Source organism: Heteronotia binoei, chromosome 3, assembly GCF_032191835.1.
Source record: "Heteronotia binoei isolate CCM8104 ecotype False Entrance Well chromosome 3, APGP_CSIRO_Hbin_v1, whole genome shotgun sequence".
NCBI classification, from domain to species: Eukaryota; Metazoa; Chordata; class Lepidosauria; order Squamata; family Gekkonidae; genus Heteronotia; species Heteronotia binoei.
This window is the reverse complement of record NC_083225.1, coordinates 146,737,018-146,755,421: the sequence shown is the minus strand read 5'-3', so window position 1 is coordinate 146,755,421 and position 18,404 is coordinate 146,737,018. Positions and strand designations below refer to the sequence as shown.

General features: G+C 43.8%; 1 protein-coding gene across 1 annotated transcript in view; it reads right to left on the bottom strand.

The window, feature by feature from the left end:
• Positions 1-18,404, bottom strand: part of SENP7 (SUMO specific peptidase 7) — an 83,301-nt gene that overhangs the window by 30,104 nt on the left and 34,793 nt on the right. Inside the window, exons 14-15 of the mRNA XM_060234563.1 lie at positions 7,094-7,368; positions 3,243-3,376 (exon numbers count right to left, since the gene is read on the bottom strand). Of these exons, the coding sequence (XP_060090546.1) occupies positions 3,243-3,376; positions 7,094-7,368 (409 nt within the window). The remainder of the gene's footprint in view (positions 1-3,242; positions 3,377-7,093; positions 7,369-18,404) is intronic.

Below are 18,404 nucleotides of genomic sequence, written 5' to 3'. Positions count from 1 at the left end.
CACAAGCCGTATCGCACCAATGGAGGACATCTTGCATTGGTAGGATGCAATGAAACATACCTTGTGTTGACACAACACATTACCCTTAGGTATTAGAATGACAGAAAAGAACTCACTATGCATAACACACAGTATTTAAAAGTCAAGGTAAAAGTCTTATTTATGCTAATATGTTCTACTGCTATTTCAATAACAATACAACAATTTAAAAATATGGATAGTAGATAACCACATGTCAAGGAGATCAAATCAGTGAATCCTAAAGGAAATCAACCCAGATACTGAAACTGAAGCTCAAAAACATTTCTGTTTACCAAAGCTTTTAATTAACAGGACAATTAAAAAAAAAACATGATTTAAGTTTGAAAACTGTTATTTAATGGTTACATAATGCTTTGTTTTAATAGTCTATGTTTTTATGCTGGCTGGGTTATAGTTAATAGCGTCTAATGTTTTGTTTTTATTGTTTTTATTTTGTAAGCAACCTTGGACAGGCTCCTGTAGAGGCAGTATAAACATTTTCTAAATAAATAAATATATATTAAATGAAAATGGTTATAGTGTAAACAGGTCAAGCAACATGCAGGCCCTTAAACATTACAAAAACAATCATCCTTGTCATCCCATTCAATTGCAGACATATATCAAAATGAGCTACATTAACATGCCCCCTTTGAATTAGTGACGTGCTAAGCTTTTAGTGCATACTTACTCCCCAACTCCCCACATTCCTAATACAAGCTTACTGCTATTTTGAAGCTGCAACAGTCACACTGTTCATTCTGTCAAGACTGACCAAGAGAGAGATCTTGAGGTCATTGTAGATAACTCCCTGAAAATGTCAAGACAATGCGCGATTGCAATAAAAAAGGCCAACGCCATACTGGGAATTATTAGGAAGGGAATTAAAAACAAGTCAGCCAGTATCATAATGCCCCTGTATAAATCGATGGTGCGGGCTCATTTGGAATAACGTGTACAGTTCTGGTCACCGCACCTCAAAAAGGATATTATAGCATTGGAAGAAGTCAAGAAAAAAGGGCAACTAGAATGATTAAAGGTTTGGAACACTTTCCCTATGAAGAAAGGTTAAAACGCTTGGGGTTCTTTAGCTTGGAGAAACGTCGACTGTGGGGTGACATGATAGAGGTTTACAAGATTATGCATGAGATGGAGAAAGTAGAGAAAGAAGTCCTTTTCTCCCTTTCTCACAATACAAGAACTCGTTAGCATTCAATTAAATTGCTGAGCAGTCAGGTTAAAACGGATAAAAGGAAGTACTTCTTCACCCAAAAGGTGATTAACATGTGGAATTCACTGCCACAGGAGGTGGTGGCGGCTACAAGTATAGCCAGCTTCAAGAGAGGTTTGGATAAAAATATGGAGCAGAGGTCCATCAGTGGCTATTAGCCACAGCATATTATTGGAACTGTATGGGGCAGTGATGCTCTGTATTCTTAGTGCTTGGAGGGGGGGCAAAGTGAAAGGGCTTCTAGCCCCACTTGTGAACCTCTTTTTTTGGCCACTGTGTGACACAGAGCGTTGGACTGGATGGGCCATTGGCCTGATCCAACATGGCTTCTCTTATGTTCTTATGTTCTAATCCTACATGGAATTAATATTCTGCTACATCAATAGAATGTTAAGGATAGCAACTAAAAAGCCACAACTTAACTTGAAGTTGAAGGTTTTAGAAAAATTAGCCTCAATTAATTAGCAAAACTGACTGTTAGAAAGAATACTCCAACAGCTTTTCAGAAGTGAAATGCTTTAGTTAATGCCATGTCATGATGCATATACAAAAATTTCAGGCAATCATAAATTGCATTCCCCTGAGCCGTTCCTTATTATAAGCCCCTTTTTTCTGAGGAGGAAGTTCAAGTTGCTTTCACACTAGCATTTTGTCTAGAATTTCCATTATTTATTCAAATGGCTATTATGAACAATTTGGGCATGACTGCTAAAATACTGTAGACAGTAGTTCTCCATGCTGTTTGCTTGCCTTTTTTAGAGCTGGTTTCTGTCAATATTTTTGTCTCTAAATGGAAATGCAGCGCTATCTTATATATAGTGTACTGGCAAAGCACTAATCTCTGTGCTTAAAGTCCTAATGCTGTAGTCTGTGATTCAAACACCTCTTTACTTATAATCCACTGCAAAGGGTAACATGGGGTTCTTACAGTTAACTATGCAGTAATTCTTCTCCTTATGCCTGCTACAGCACACAGGTGAGTATTTCCAAAGCTTTAATACAGCTTAGTTTCCTTTTTAACAGAAGGAAATCAGATCTGTATAGAAAAATTTCATTCCTGTAGGAACTGCCTTAATTTAGAAGATAATAGTGCATCTATGTTTTGTCACATTTTCTGCATGGTACATGAAAATAGCAAAGATTTTCAGAGCCAGCCACCTCTCACTTCAGTAATGTGACTTGCTATTAAAGTAATAATGACTTGCTTCTTTCTCTAGTCATCCATTCTCCCTTTGTGCCTTCAAACCCCTCTTCAAGACTAACACATTTTTAAAAATCCTTTACCGCATCTTAGCACTTCTCCACTGGCACAACTCTCCCCAGAAATGGTCCTCTGAATTATTCCTCTGAATTCCAACCACTCTCACTGTCTACCTAATTCATCAGATGTAAACTATGAGGTTCCTGGGCCAGCATGGATTGACTTCTGTTCCACAAAATCAAAGAATTCCTTTTGTGCACAAGCCTCCACATCTTGCTGATTCTCTCCTATAAGCCAAATGCCCCTGCTGCTGCTCTAAATGCCATTCTAGATAATCCCTGAAACCTCAGGAATGGTGGGGAAAGAGCACACGAACAGATGTCATTGGAAGAGGTGATTGGAAAGTTCAGCTGTGTGAGAATAACACTATTTGTGTGTGGATGTGGGGTTTTTTTTCGGGAGTGAGGGGGGGAGCAACCCTATTGTTTTTCAGTGCCTAGTATAACAGTAGGAGTAACATGTTATATAGTGAAAAGTAGGATAAAAAAACTCTCGCAACTATTGTGATTATGGATTATAACAGGAACAAAATCTCATATGTGCATTAGAACTATGATTCATATTCTCCTAAAGATAATACTTCTCTGACTTTGAATTAAAGTATGAAATAACATATTTTGAACAGCCATGTTAGCAAAGGATTATTTAATAGTAACGCTATTTTACATTCGTTGAAGCTATTGATTCAATCCTATATAAATTCAAGACCATTTAAACAACTATACATACTAGGCAACAGATCTGGTTTCCTGGAACTCTTTCCATTCATTCTCTTTTGTAGATGAAATTGAAAAGGAATACTGGCCACCACTTTGCTTCTGCAGCAGAGTGTAACTGGGCTTAGTGAGGCTTAATTTTGATTCCTGCAAGAAAGAAAGGCAAAATCATCTTTATGGCTCTACATTAAAGGCCCCATTAGATACATGGAAGATGCCAATAGGACAACTGAAATGTAAGAGCTGACTTCAAAACACAGCATATATATATACCTTTTTATGAATTAGAAAACAGTTGCTGTCCCTGAATCAATCTACCATTGGGATGCAGAATAGGTTAGACCAGTGTTTCCCATTTGCAGGGTTGTGACCCAGTACCGGGCCATGGAAGCCTCACTACTGGGTCACAAGAAAAGTCAAAGCTAGCCCCGCCCCCAGCAAAGCTTGCCCTGCCTCATCTCTGTGTTGTGCAGAGAGGAGCTGGGCTGCCTCTCCTTCCTTCTCCCACGCTCCCAGTGTTTGAGAGAAAAGCTGGCATCCACTGGCACTTTAGACTCATGAAGTGCTCTTCAAGGTATGAGCTTTCATGTGCCTTGAAGTATGTTCTTTTGGAGAGATTTCCCCAGGAGGCTTGGGTGGCAAAGAAGGGTGTGTGTGTGTGTGTTTCAGCCGGGAGGGGCGGGGATTGGGCATTCCAGTAGCTATTTTTTTTTACCAAATGACCCCTGGGCAGAATTTTTGCTGGCTAGGGTCATCTGATGGTGAGGAAGGCTTTTTTTTCTTTGCCTCCCCTCCCCCCCCCCCCCCGCTTCTTTCTTTCTTTCCCTGCAAGTGATGCTCTGTCTGTATTCTTGGTGCTGGGAGGGAGGAGGAGCAACAGTGGGAGGGCTCCTAGTGCCCTGGCCCCACTGGTGGACATTCTGGTGCTTTTGGGGTGCTTTTAAGAGAATTTTAGACTGGATAGTCCACTGGCCTGACCCAACATGGCTCCTCTTATGTTTATGTTCTTTCTTTCCATGTCTTTCTTTTCTTTTCTTTTCTTTTACTTTCCTTCCATTTCATTCTTTCCCTTTCTCTTTCTTTCCTTCCATTTTTACTGGATGAAACTTTTCTGTTCATCATACTGTTGTTGCAGACATAGGAGCTCTGCCAATGAAAAGTTGGCACCTCCAGTAGTAGCCAGGTGGCCTTCTATGAGATTTCTGTGTGAGTGAATGAGAGTAAGAGGTGTGGGGCAGAAAGAGATTATTGGAGATTGTGGTATATCTCAACAACACTGGAAGAGATGGTACTATGAACTTGGCACCATTTTACTGGTCCTGCTTTTAACAGCAATCTGACACCAAAATTAAGCTCCTCTTGTAGATATTAAAAAGGATGAAAGTAGTTCACTGGCTAAGTATCTGCACAACAGGTTGCTTTTAAAGGCATGGGAAACACAGCCAGTAAAAAGCTGCAAGCCCCTCATAAATTTCCTTTTTGGGATAACTGCAGAAAAGCTTGTATGAACTTCATATAACTTGAAATTGATTCATTAATTGCAGTACAATTATCTGCTACCTTTCACAGCAATTGCCCAGTGTTTCAACCAAAGAAAAGTATGAAAAATAGCTGCTGAAAGTGTTTCTTGAAACCAAGCAAGCTTGGCTGTATCTTGAGGCTGGGTTCCAGTAGTAGCAGCTGAAGGAAGGGCCTACTAAATGTGTCAGCATATTTTGAAGTAGAGCAGCTGCCAGGGCCCAGTGTGGGTGGTACACAGTGCTGGCATTCCTGATGGCAATGGCAACAGCACTCCCAACTGCATACACTGGCCTGTTGAGGAAGGGATGTGTAGGTGGTGCAGGGAATTGAATATGGGCATTAGGAGTGCTTGCAAGCTGGAAAAGAATACCCAAACAGGTGCATGCAGGTGTGGGGGTAAAAAGACGACCGCCCACTTTCCACCCCCATTTTGGTTCAGCATGAGTTTCAAAGAGATTTTTTCTGAAAATGAATTTACTTCCAAAGAAGAGGCAGGTTTGGGGGAGTGCCCTGCAAGTGACATTACAGGAAAAGGTGGAGTTTTGGTTCAGTGTGCCCTGGAAGTGACATAACTTAGTCCTTGACACCACAGAAAATGACATAATTCCTGTCTCCTGTCTCCACCCCCAAATTTTAGTGGGCCACGAAGGAGATGTGTAAAAATAACCGGGCCACAGGAAAGAAAAGTTTGGGAAACCCTGATTTAGACAATCAGACCTGCTGCTTGCCTTCAGAGTAGAACATGGAAAGAGCATTTCAGTTTTTCTTCACCAGTTTCCCACCCCATTATTCTTTTTTACCTGCCTTGTTCACTGAGAATAAAACACTCCCTGGAAGGAGGATAGCTTCCCGCTGTGTATATGGAAAGTTTCTAACAGACGAGACCTTCTCGTTATGCACTTCTAAGCAGATTAAGAATTTTTTAATACAGAATGATTACAACGGAAAGAATCTGTCAGGTACAGTTTTAGAAACACCAGACAATTTTATCTTACTAGGCTTTTGGAATCAAGGGACAAAATGAAACCTAAATAGCCTTTTAACAAATGACTATTTGTTATATAAGACCTTATTCCACTTAAAATGAAATCTTACATAAATGTAATAATAAGTATAGTTCTTTGCTTTTACAGGGCAATTCCTCTTGGAAATATTTGATAAGGGAGGCTGTCTCGACTAGCTATGCTATGTAGATGGTTATCATCAGTTTAAATACACTGTAACAGCGATAGACCGGGATGAACTCCCAGCTACATGCATGCCTTAATCAACCTGCACAGAAGCTGAAGGTGCTTGGAACCTCTAAAAACTTGCTGTTTTTAGCTTGAGTTCTCCACCCCTCCCCCCAGTCACATCTCATGAGGCTCTCAAGCTTTGCTGAGATTTGCTGCCATGGGGACAACTGTAAGAAGTGGCTGGGCAGGTCTTGGCCAAACTACCACTTGTGCCTGGTGCTCCCCCCCGCACCCTTCCAGTTTGACTGGATGCCAGGATTCTACCAGCTTCTATTGTTTGCTGGGGGTCTGGTCCTTTTGGTGGAGGCAAGTCAACAAGTAAAGTACCAGGGCCAACCAGAACAACCCATTAAAGAACAAATTCTACAACTGTAAAAATATTTATATTATACAAATTATCCCTCAGTAATACCTTAACCTAAGACATTAACCTAATAAATAACACGAAGTCACTACACTAAAGTATATGAGCTAAGGTACCAAATATCATGAGCAATCCACACACTCACCATGACTCTGACCACAGGAACGCGAAGTCTATCTAAAGCATTCCATGTAGCTAGATCCCAATAGGCAGCCGTGTTGGTTTAAAGCAACAGGAAAAAAGCAGTAGACAAGTGCACTAAGTTGGTCTTAAAGGTGCACTTGTCTACTGCTTTGTTCCATCTAAAGCAGTTTCAGAGGAACCTTTGACTCTAGAAAACTTATATCTGAAAAATCTTGCTGGTCTCTTAAGGTGCTGGTGGACTCAAAATTAACTCTTTACATACAACAGTTATATAACTAGTGTCATTCATGAATTGCTGAAGAGGCTAAGGTAGGAATGTTGGGGGACTCTTTGAAGACAGTTGGATTTGTATAGCATTAAGCAAGAAAAAAAATGAAGTCTGTCTCTTCCAACCTTCTCCATCCTCAAGGAACAGTTCCATTATGCCCCAAAAGCCTTTCATGCATGACCTGTTCAGAAATTTGTTCTGCACAGCATGCACATGGTAAAAAATTAAATAAAACTGAGTTATAAATGCATATAGCTTTTCTTAAGAGAAACTGCTATCTTTGTTTCCAAACTCTTTCAGTCCAAGGATTCATTAATGAAGAACTGATTTACCTGAGTTGGCAGCTCTACCAGAACGGAAGTGCTCTCCTTTTGCTGCTGAAACACGGTACTATAATAATCAATGAAGGAGCTTTCTTTAGAAGAAATATCTTGAAACAACAGAAATGCTTGTTTCCAAGGCAAAAAGTAGGCAAGATCTGGAGTGGAATTTCTCTTGCTTACTTCCAAAATTATCTTGGTCAATGTGACTTGCTCCCCTTCTGTGAATGTCTCAGACAGTTTAAGGAAAAGGAATTCAGTACCCTTCGCTGTAGTGAGAAAAGTACGTGTTTAGTAGAGATTTATTAAAAGCACCTTTCAGCAGTGATTATTCTAAAAGTTCACACTATCTGTGCATTTCAAACAGTAATACAGGAAGAAAGGAGGTCAGTATTTCAGATAACAGTTAACAGTTAAAAGACAAACAAGCAGAGAAAATGAACTAACTTCTCTGAAAGAACCACATTGACTTCGATTGAATTGTTAGATTACAATCTTTTTAAAAGATCTAACTAGTTAAATTAGCTGCATATCACTTAAAACATTTGGCTCTGTGACCTGTGAGAGAGCCAGGGTCAGCAGGCAAAAAGGAGACCACTTTGAATCCTGTCACATCTTTACCCAGTACCTCAGGAAAACCAAAATTAACCTTGTCACAAATAAATGGCACAGCATTTTAAGATTCCAAACAAGAATAAGGTTTTATTATATACAGAAAGGCTGGGGAGGGAGGAAATATCATCAGAGCAATGTATATTAAAATCGTTGGCAGGCAGAAAATCAAATTAGAACACTTTATACAGGCAGGCTTCCCTCACACTGTGGCCCTGTTCACACAGCATGTTGAGTCCGTGTTAAACTGACCCAGTTCTGTTCCGAATATCTTTGTTCCGGATATTCTCGATCAGACTGTCATACTGCAATTCGAATCACTCAGCGGGGAAATCATCTTCTGCCGTCCACATGATGCCACCATGCAGTTCTTTTTTTCTTCCACTATTGTGTGCATGCACGTATTATCCACATGCACACATTATGTGTATATGTGCATAGGTTAAAACATTATGTGGTTATGTGCATATTGCTAAGTAGTAAAAAAAAAAATGGTGACCATAAACTGGATGTCTGAGGCTCCTTTTGTTCTGGGACAGCATTCAGACATCTGGAAGTTAGTTAATATCACAGCAGAACTATCTAGACGGAGAAAACTATAAAGTGAAACCGAAGAACTAAAAAAAAACACCGCAAAGGAGCAGGTAACAAAATAATCCGGTTCCAAGAAGGATTTTTTGGGGGGGAGGTGCTACCATGAGTTAATGAGAAGGCAGATGTTGCTGTCTGATCAGCCACTTTAAATCCGGAAGGAACAGCAGTGACATCTGATTATACTGTGCGTCTTAACAGGGTCTGTGTGTTTCCTTCACACTGGGTAACACTCTTAAATAGAAAGTGGGTTTAGCATATGTTTAGCTAAACTCACTTTCACCAAGTATGGCTATATATCCACATTATTCCAATGTATTTCTCTTTTAAGATAGTGTATCAGAATAATGTTTTTGTATCGACATACTCAAACAAGGGATATTGGCTGTTTATCTCATTACATTTACTAAACCCATCTTCCACTATATTTTAATGTATTTTTCTAATGGCAAACTAGAATGATGTATATATTTATGTTACATATTAAAAGGTAAATTAGTTGGACAGGAAAAACTTCTGGGAAAGAAATGTCCTCATTTTGACCCAGGCTTATTAGCAATAGAATAATTAACAGATGTTCTCACATTGATATGTTCCTGATCTTCTTCGTGGTCTCTGTGCTTCACACTCATGGGATAGTGCGCCTGTGTCGATCCCTGAATCGGTACCTAAAAAGCCCGGGATTTTTCCGCGCTCGGCGCCAATAGGCATGCGCAGGCGTCCCATTGCGCATGCTCACCAGCGCCAGCGCAGGGATCCCACCAGTTCCTTTCTGACCGCCACACTGAGAGGATTCCCTTTTGTGTGTCCCCGGTCGGTAAGGTAGTCGTTGGATTGCCTTTATCTCCTGTTGTATATAGCCCGTTTGTTATTTTTCTTAGCGTAGATAGTAGTTTGTTGTTAGTTAGTTAGTTAGTAAAAAAAAAAAAGTGTTGCTGTTGGACTTGCCCTTCAGGGCTTTGCTTTTTTCCATTTTTCCCCTCAGAAACTTTCCTGAGCGAGTTTTTTCCTTGCGTCTATGGAAAGGTGCTGGGGATTTTTCAAGAGGTGCCGATCTTGTGGGAAGAAGACTGCCCCCCCTGACGGCCATTCCCTTTGTCTCTTTTGCCTGGGCGAAGGACACTGTGTGGACTCTTGTGTGCATTGCCTAAGCTTCTCCAAGCAGACGCGCAAGAATCGAGCAGTGAGACTTTCGGCTGCATTGGTCAAATCAGCACTTTGGCTGCAGAAGATAGCATCGGGCCCGTTGGTACCGATGGGAGAGTCCACGGCCCCTACAGTTGCATCGGCCAATACATCGCCGATCAGGACCGAGATGCCCATCGAGCGCGGGCGATCCACAAAGCGTCCCTCTGAAGGGTCGGTGGACACCCCAGTGAAGAGGTGTTGGGATGAGTCGGGGACCCGATCATCCGCGCCGAAAAAGGCAAAGTCTAAGAAGAAGCGGAAGAAGAGGTCGTCCCACACTCCTTCGCCTTCTCGAGATGCTTCGGCATCTATGGCTCCACCAAGAAAAATTCTGGCGTCCCCTCGTCTCAGCCCTTCAGTGTCGAGAGGCAGCGCTTCACAGCAACTCTATCTCTCGGCATCGGAGCAAGAGATCGATCTCACCCAGCAATCCCATTCCTCCGGATCGAGGCGGCGTAGTGAGAGTGATTCGGTCTCAGAAATAGAGATATGGCACCTATACAATTGACGGAGCCGATGGACCAGGCGAAAGGCCAAAGAGAAGTGGACCCATCATCAGCACCTCGTCGCTTACCACCACCACCACCTTGGGATCAGCGTCATTGGCCTTCACCATATTCGTACTCCTACCCACCGTACCAATGGTTCCCCCCACGGGACTATGCAGAGTGGGACCGACAATCTGAGGCATCCCAGATGTCGAGACTCTCCCATCACTCCAGACCTCGCCCTTCGGCAGCGATCTCCGTCCCACCTGAGAGGCACATTGGAGCGGTGGACGAGTCCCGCTCATGTTCATCGGTAGCGATTCGATCACCAATCAGAGAGTCAACACCGATGCTTTCGGAGCATTCGCTGCAAAGAGAGTCCTCCTCGTCAGAATCAGAAATCGGTAACGACAAGCCCCAGAACCTTCACCAGTGTCGCATACAGCTGAGGATCTTCCTATTTCGCCATCGGAGAATCTGAAGTCGTATGGAGACCTGGTTAAGAGGATGGTGACCTCTCTTTCCCTTCCAATATCACAGCCGCAGCCGGTCGTGGATGATACAATCTTTGACATAATGCAGCGTGACACTTCTACAGCTATTGCATTGCCTGTGACGAAGGTGATCCTTCAGGCAGTGAAGGAGCCCTGGGCGAAGCCTACCTCTACTCCGGTGTCATCAAGGAGATTGGACCACATGTACCAGGTCCAAGAGGCTAGAGCAGAATTCCTCTTCTCACACCCGAAGCCGAATTCTGTGGTTGTGTCATCCTCCTCAAAGGCTCGCAAGGTGCATTCTTCTCCACCAGATAAGGAAGGGAAGAAGCTGGACAATGTGGGGAGGAAATTTTACTCTGCAGGGGCTCTGGGAGTAAAGGTATCTAACTATGCTGCGTGCATGGCTAGATACCAATACTCTGTATGGGATCAGCTCACCCCTCTCCTGTCTTCCCTGAGCGAGGAGAAAAGAGCAGCGGCAAAGAAGCTGCAGAAGGAGGGTTTTGCTGTAGCCAAACAGCAATTGGTTGCAGCAAAACATATGGTGGACGTTTCCGCAAAAACCATTACGTCGGCCGTCTGCCTTCGACGCCACTCCTGGTTGAGGTCAACAGCTCTCCAACAAGACACCAGGGCCTTCGTGGAGGATCTGCCGTTTGAAGGCAAAGGCCTCTTCAGTACCACGACCGATACTGCTCTGCAAGAGATTGACAAGAGCATAAAAACTTCTAGAAACCTGGGAGTTCCGGCACCTTCCAGAGCTCCCAAATCCAAACGGTGGCACAAACCCTGGGTCAAGAAACCCTACCAGAAGTTCTCCCCAGAACAGCAGTGGCGACCTCGCTCTACTCAACCGGAAAGCAGGTCTCCATACAGGGGGAACAATATAAACTGATACGCCTCTCAGACCACTGGCAAGACAAGGACACTCGCCCTCAAAAGCAGGGCCTTTGACTTTTCAGTAGCATGCGTCACTGTCCCCATCCTTTCTCCTTCCATCCGCCTCCGCCCTTTCCTACTGGCCTGGGAGTCTATCTCAATGGACAGCTGGGCGCTTTCCATCGTAGCGGAAGGCTACAGAATAGACTCCGTTCAGATTCCGACCCAATCCGTGGTAATCACCACACCCCCTTCTCCACCTCTGCTGGCGGAGGTGAGCAACCTTCTACAGAAACAAGCCATAGAACGGGTCCCAATGGAAGCCAGGACAGGAGGCTTCTACTCTCGTTACTTCCTAGTTCCCAAACAGGATGGGGGTTTGCGACCCATCATGGACCTTTGGAATCTCAACAAGTTTATCCTGTACCAGAAGTTCAGAATGTCCACTCTGCAAACAATCCTGGCCCTCATCAACCAAGGGAGCTCAGGGAGGTCATGTCTTCCATCACAACGTGCCCCACCTGAAGCTGATAGCGTGGCTCATCGACCCTGTGGGTTCTCTAGCAGAGTCCAGCACATCTTCCTGAATAGCAGGAAACTTTCCACCCGTGCTTCCTACGACAGGAAGTGGTGGAAGTTCCTTCAGTTCCTAGCTGATCCTTCAGTTCCTCCCCAGAGGGTGGGATTGTCTGTAATTTTTGAGTTTTTGCTATCCCTGGTGGATGATGGCCTTGTTTTTTCCTCCATTAAGGTTTATCTGGCAGCAATCTCTGTGTTCCATGAACCAGCGGAGGGACATTCTGTTTTTGCACACCCTCATTCGAAGAGGTTTTTGAAGGGTCTGCTTAGGCTTCATCCTCCATCTAGATCGCACCCACAGTTGTGGGATTTGACTCTGGTGCTGGACAGACTGACTTGTCGTCCCTTTGAGCCGATGGCCACGTGTTCATTACAGCTTTTTTCATGGAAGACTGCGTTTTTGGTAGCCATCACATCAGCACGTCGTTCAGGAGAGCTCACGACGATGTGCTGTGACTGCCCGTATCTTGTTTTTCAGGAAGCTGGAGTTTCGTTGGCTCCTGATATTTCTTTTCTCCCAAAGGTGGTTTTTCAGTTCCACCTCAACTTAGAAGTTTGGTTGCCCACTTTTCACCCTACGCCTTCCTCGGATGAGGAATGTAAGTTGCATGCTTTAGATGTAAAGCGTGCTTTATTGTTTTATTTAAGTCGTTCCAAAAGCTTTCGCAAGGACAAGCAGCTTTTTGTTTCATATGCTGCCGCTAAGTTAGGTTCCAGGATTTCGTCTCAGAGACTGTCAAAGTGGCTTACTGAGACTATTAAATTGTGTTATTTGTTGGCTAAGAAGCCGTTACCTGGGCCTATTCGCGGCCACTCTAAAAGGGCGATGGCGACGTCGGTGGCATTCCTGAAAGGCGTGTTCCTGACAGATGTCTGCAAGGCTGCCACCTGGTCCTCTCCGCGTGCCTTTATGAAGCACTACGCACAGGATGTGATTGCTCAACAGAGGACTCGTTTGGGAACTGCGGTGCTGCAAGCTGTTTCTTCCATTTGACCGTCTTCCCACCTCCAGGTCTTGCTTGCTAATCTCCCATGAGTGTGAAGCACAGAGACCACGAAGAAGATAGACAGGTTGCTTACCTGTAACTGTAGATCTTCGAGTGGTCATTTGCGCATTCACACTACCCGCCCTCCTTCCCCACTGCTGACGGTCTCCCTCCAGGAGGGGCTTCCAGCTGTCAGGAAGGAACTGGCGGGATCCCCGTTCTGGCGCAGGTGAGCATGCGCAATGGGACGCCTGCGCATGCCCATTGGCGCCAAGCGCGGAAAAATCCCGGGCTTTTTAGGCACCGATTCGGGGATCCGTACAAGTGCACTATCCCATGAGTGTGAATGCACAGATGACCACTCGAAGTTCTACAGTTACAGGTAAGCAACCTGTCTTTTTATTGGTTTCCCATGCTAATGCAACCCAGATCAAAGGTTTTCTGAATTTGTTAATTTTACTATTTTGCTATTGGATTTTATCTTTGTACCACTTTGCATTCTAAACCCCACTAGCTATATGTAGCTCTGCTTACTGTACCTCATTCTTCGTCTGAAAAAGTGTGCATGCACACGAAAGCTTACATTCTGAATACAAGTTTGTTGGTCTTAAAGATGCTACTTGACTCCTGCTCAGCTCTGTCTCAGACTGCCTGATCTGCAATCTCCCTCAAACTTCTCTCAGCCTGATCTCCACCAGAGCTAAACTGGAACTGAATGCCAGCTCAGTCTGTTCTGAACTCCGGAGATTTCACTCTCATTGCACCCTTTAACTTGTCACATTGGTTGCCATGGTGGTGGTCAGTCAATCACAGTGTGTCTCAATTATCACTCAGGCAGACTGCTTTCAGTCCATCACACCTTCCCATGCCTTCTGAACACAAAAGTTCTTATACCAACAGGAATCTTCCAGAATTGTATGCAATTTTAAGATCTGATCACTACAAAGGCCTAACGACAACACTATTCCAGTAGAGCAAGAAGGTGCTCTGGATGGACTACAAATTCCCACATCAGAATACTAACAAACATGTACAATCTTGAAAACATTCCAAACATTATATATACAGATACATATGCCCTGATACTACATGGCCACCCCATCTAAATAAAGATATCATTGTCATGTGGCAGAATTTATTTTGGGCTGGCCCTCCTTATGATCCTAACCATATTCTTTATGGTCTTAAACATACTCTTTATGAAATTGGCTACAAGAACTCTTTTTGAAAGCAGCTATGCTCTTATGAAAGGAGCACTAAGCTCTTCAAACACCTTAGAAGCCTCTATATTTCTCTGTGATTTTTGACTGCAGTTATGAACTTGGCCACCAGAGCTCTAAGCTATTTGGCACTATCATGCATTCATATTGCTAAGTGGGTGAAAGTTGAGTGTCTTTTAAGGGCAAGAAACAAGATGGGGCAGCCATTGAAATAAACCCAGCAACTAGGACTAGGGAAATGGTTGCCTGAGGCGTTCCCAGCCATTATTGTTTATTTGGCTGCAAAATTACTTACTGCTGAATGACACAAGCAACTGTGTGTATGAAGTCACTACAGTCTTTATAAACCCTCCACTTTTGAGCAAAGAGGCAGGGACCTCTTTGTCAGTCTAGCCCAGAAATTAACAATCCTTGTTAATTTCTGTTTGAGGCCTCAAACATTGAACACAGAGCATAGCTCTGATAGAATGGGATATGGGACTTAGATTTTAAATGGGAAAATGTAGACTAATAAGGCTAAGTCCTGGGGGAACTTAAATTTTTCAGTATGCTCTCTGCTTTATTGTATTTTATGCTTTATGATCTAACTGTGTAAACTGTTTTCTGTTCCGCCTTTCTGTCCATATATTTTAAGCCTTCTAAAGGAATCTTCTTAAGTCTAAAGGAACTGTAAGAGCAACTGTACTAATGCAATCTCTTGTTTTGCCTTTCTAAGCCTTCTGTCTAAAGAGAAACTTGGAGACTAATAAACTGTTTTTGCTTTGAGAAATCTGGAGTCAGATAGTTTATCTACGAGGTTTTAAAACTTATTTGTGAGTATGTATTAGCCTTCTGACAACTGCAGGTTGTTTTGGTAAGTGCAGGTTTTGATTTTGGTTTTTTTATATTGTTGGGGGTACAATAGAAATCCCCCAACAGTAATGTCATGCTGGAGGTACAGCAAATCCCTCACACATCTACTACCAAAAGGCTGAAGTGTGAACCAGATTCTCTGCATGAATATCCAAATTCATTTCTTACCCTTGCAAAGGACAGGGAAGAATCAAGTAAACCAGGCTTCCAAGTTATCAGGTATTCACAGGGAGGGCCCAGTTCACAAGGGACATTGTCTACCCAGTGAAGGGGAGGAGCTCACACTGCTCCTCATTTACACTAATGCAGTGTTACCCACCAGTATATTAGCTATATACTTTTGGGCCAGTCATACACAATAAACAGCTAAAATTTAATTACTCATCCCAAACATGTATCACACAGAACATGTCATATCTCTGATTTTATATATGTTCTTATGTAGTTCATACAACCTTTGTAAAATTCATTAGCTGGCCAGGAGAAGTCCAGAACTACTTTTAATCCATAAGAGATGGGTGTGCACAGGGCCACATTGTGACTTTTGTGGGCCCTAGGCACGTTGTGGCCCCCTCCCACATAATAATATCAATATTAAAAATTATTTTTGATATAACTTGAAATATGTCAACATTTCATTTTTTTCTATTTTAGGTAAATCCAAAAAATTTTGTGAGCCCTAAAATTTCATTTTTTTCTGTGAGAAAAAATTTAAAACACTTTCTTTGACCCTAAAAGCGTATTTCCCCCCTTATGATTAAAAAAAAAATTAAAACATTTTTTGTGGGCCCCTAAAAATATCACAGGCCCTAAGCTCTGTGCCTACTGGATAAGTCGACCCTGGGTGTATGTATGCTTTCAAAACTTTGCATAATATTTTTCCAGTGAGCTTAAACCTGATTTCCCCTAAACTTTGTGTATTTAGCTAAGTTTGAGCTACGTTTAGCTAAGTCTGATTTTTACTGAATGAAGGTTCTCCAGTGGTCCCAGTAGTGGGTCAGTCCTGACCTATGGGAATATAGCTCCTCCTCTCCAAGGCCAGCAAAACAAGTTCCTTCCAGGAGAGGGTGCTATTCCCCTTAACTTTCAGTTTTGCTTGGCCCTGCCTCCAGAGCAGGACATGCCAGCTGAGCTTAGGCTCAACTTTGCAAATAAAAATAAAATAAAATAATAAGACGGCAGAAGTGACGAGGAAAGGGACGGGGCAGCTTACTCTCCCCCCTTCCTTCGGCACCTGAACCCTCCTGGAGTCCGGCAGAAGCCGGGAGACCCAGGAACGTGGCTGCAGTTTTCCCCACGCCTCCCTGAACACAGTGGCGAGCAGCGGAGACTGCAGACGACCGGGGCGGAGACAGCAGCACACACGTCGGTGGCCCCATGGACATCCCAAACCTCTGTCTGGACCCGGCAGCGTGCACAGGGCAGACAGGACAGCGACGAACTCCTCCTCCCTCCTGAGGAACAGGTAGGGTCCCAGAGACCCATGGAATGAGGGTTTTGGTGGAGGAGGAAGTTCAGGAATGGGGAAAGTAGGGCTGCCTGTGCAAGGTTGCCTGTGGGAGGACTTAATGAATAGTCTTCCCCCCCCCCACCCCAACCCTTCCTCTCACTGGAATAACTGAGCCTCAAGGGCCCCTAGTGCCAGGGTTTTTTCCAGAAGGCACAAAAGCACTAGTCCAGAGGCTGATTACTTCCATAAAGGAAGGCCAGGCGGAGAGGAGGTCCAGAGAATGAAAGGGAATCCCACAGCCCAGTAGCAAGGCCTGAGCAGAGCCTACAGGATGTGGAAGGGGAAGGAAAATTTAGGCGGGAAAAGCGGCCATTTTGTGTCTTCTCTTTTTACAATATCCTGGGCACTTCAAAATGGCTACCCCATCTGAATTCCCCAAGGCCAAGGACACAGCTATATGTGATTTGGACTTGCCTGACTCCCTCTCTCAAGAGGACCAGACAGAAAGCCCAATAGTGGATTTATCTGGAACAGAGGCTAAGGCAAATCTCTTTGCCTCAATCCAACAGATAGTTAAACAAGAAATACAGTCTAGCAAAGCTGAAGTCTAAAAAATGCACAAAAAAGACTAAGCATCTGGTGGAGGAGGAAGTTGAGACTGCCCCTTCACAGAGAAAGAAGAGACGCATAGATTTGGAAAGTTTTTAAGTGTCTGAGCCAGGGGAAGACTCTTGAGGACTCAGAACTATCTTCCTCAAAGGAAGAAGGGGAGCTTTCTGAGGAAGAAGTGTAGATAATTCAGCCATCTCAGAATAGGTTGTTTTCCCCTGACATTTATTCATGGCTCTTCCCTAAAATTGTCAGAGCCTTGGAACTAAATTTTGATCCTAAACTTAAAGAGGAAGAGAAAACAGATTTCCCAATGGGATCAGAGAAAACTATTCTTAAGGCCAGATCTAAGCCACAGCTGGTACCACTGCCAGCAGGGTTTTTCTCCATTATGAAGGCAGAATAGGAACACCCAGCAAAACCAAAGGCGACCCATTCAGTTTTTTCCAAGTTTTACACTCTTATTCCAGAGGCCATGAAAAGGCTCAAGCTGCCCAGAGTGGATGACCCAGTTAACAGCCTCGCCTCCTCTTCCATCCTACCATTGGATGCTGATGGCACACCAAAGGACCCCACGGATAAAAGGATTGAACAAGCCCTATGAAGGGATTTTGACGCTTCAGCCACCTCTTTGCAGACATCAGTGTCAGCTTCTTTGGCTGTCAGAGCCATTTATTCGTGGGCTTCAGAATTGGCCAAGGTGGAACAAGACTTGCCCAAGGAAGTTAAAGATGAGCTAAAGAAGATTGCCTTGTCTGCGGCCTTTGCAGCGGACACCACTCTGGACGCTATGCAACAATCTGCGAGAGCCAAAGCCTCAAGTGTGACGGCCCGACGGAACACTTGGCTGCGAAACTGGGACGCAGATCTGTCTGCAAGAGCCAAAGTAGAAGCAGTCCCTTTTAAAGGTGATTTACTCTTCGGCCAAGGCCTAGAGCGCTACCTGGTGGAGGACAGGGATAAGAAGAAGGTTCTTCCATCCAAAAAGTGGGACAGAGATAAGAGACGCTTCCAGCCCTTTCAGGATCAAAAGAGAGACTCCAAGTCGAATTACTTCAAATCCTATAGGGGAAAATGGCAGCAGAAGCCCCGCAGTTCCAGATCTTCATCTTTCAGTACCAAAGAGCAGTTCTCCAAAGGCCCAAGGAAAGGCAATACCACCTGACTGTGCCCAGAACAGTCCCCCAGGGGAAATAGGGGGCCGTCTCCAACACTTTGCCGAAGTGTGGAGACAGACAGTAACAGTCAAATGGGTGGTGGAGACGGTGTCCAAGGGCTACAGTATAGAATTCAAGACAGTTCCACGAGACAGATTCCTGGAAGTTCTCAGGAACAAGTCTCCTCAAAAAGATCAGCTTTTGCTATCAGCCAT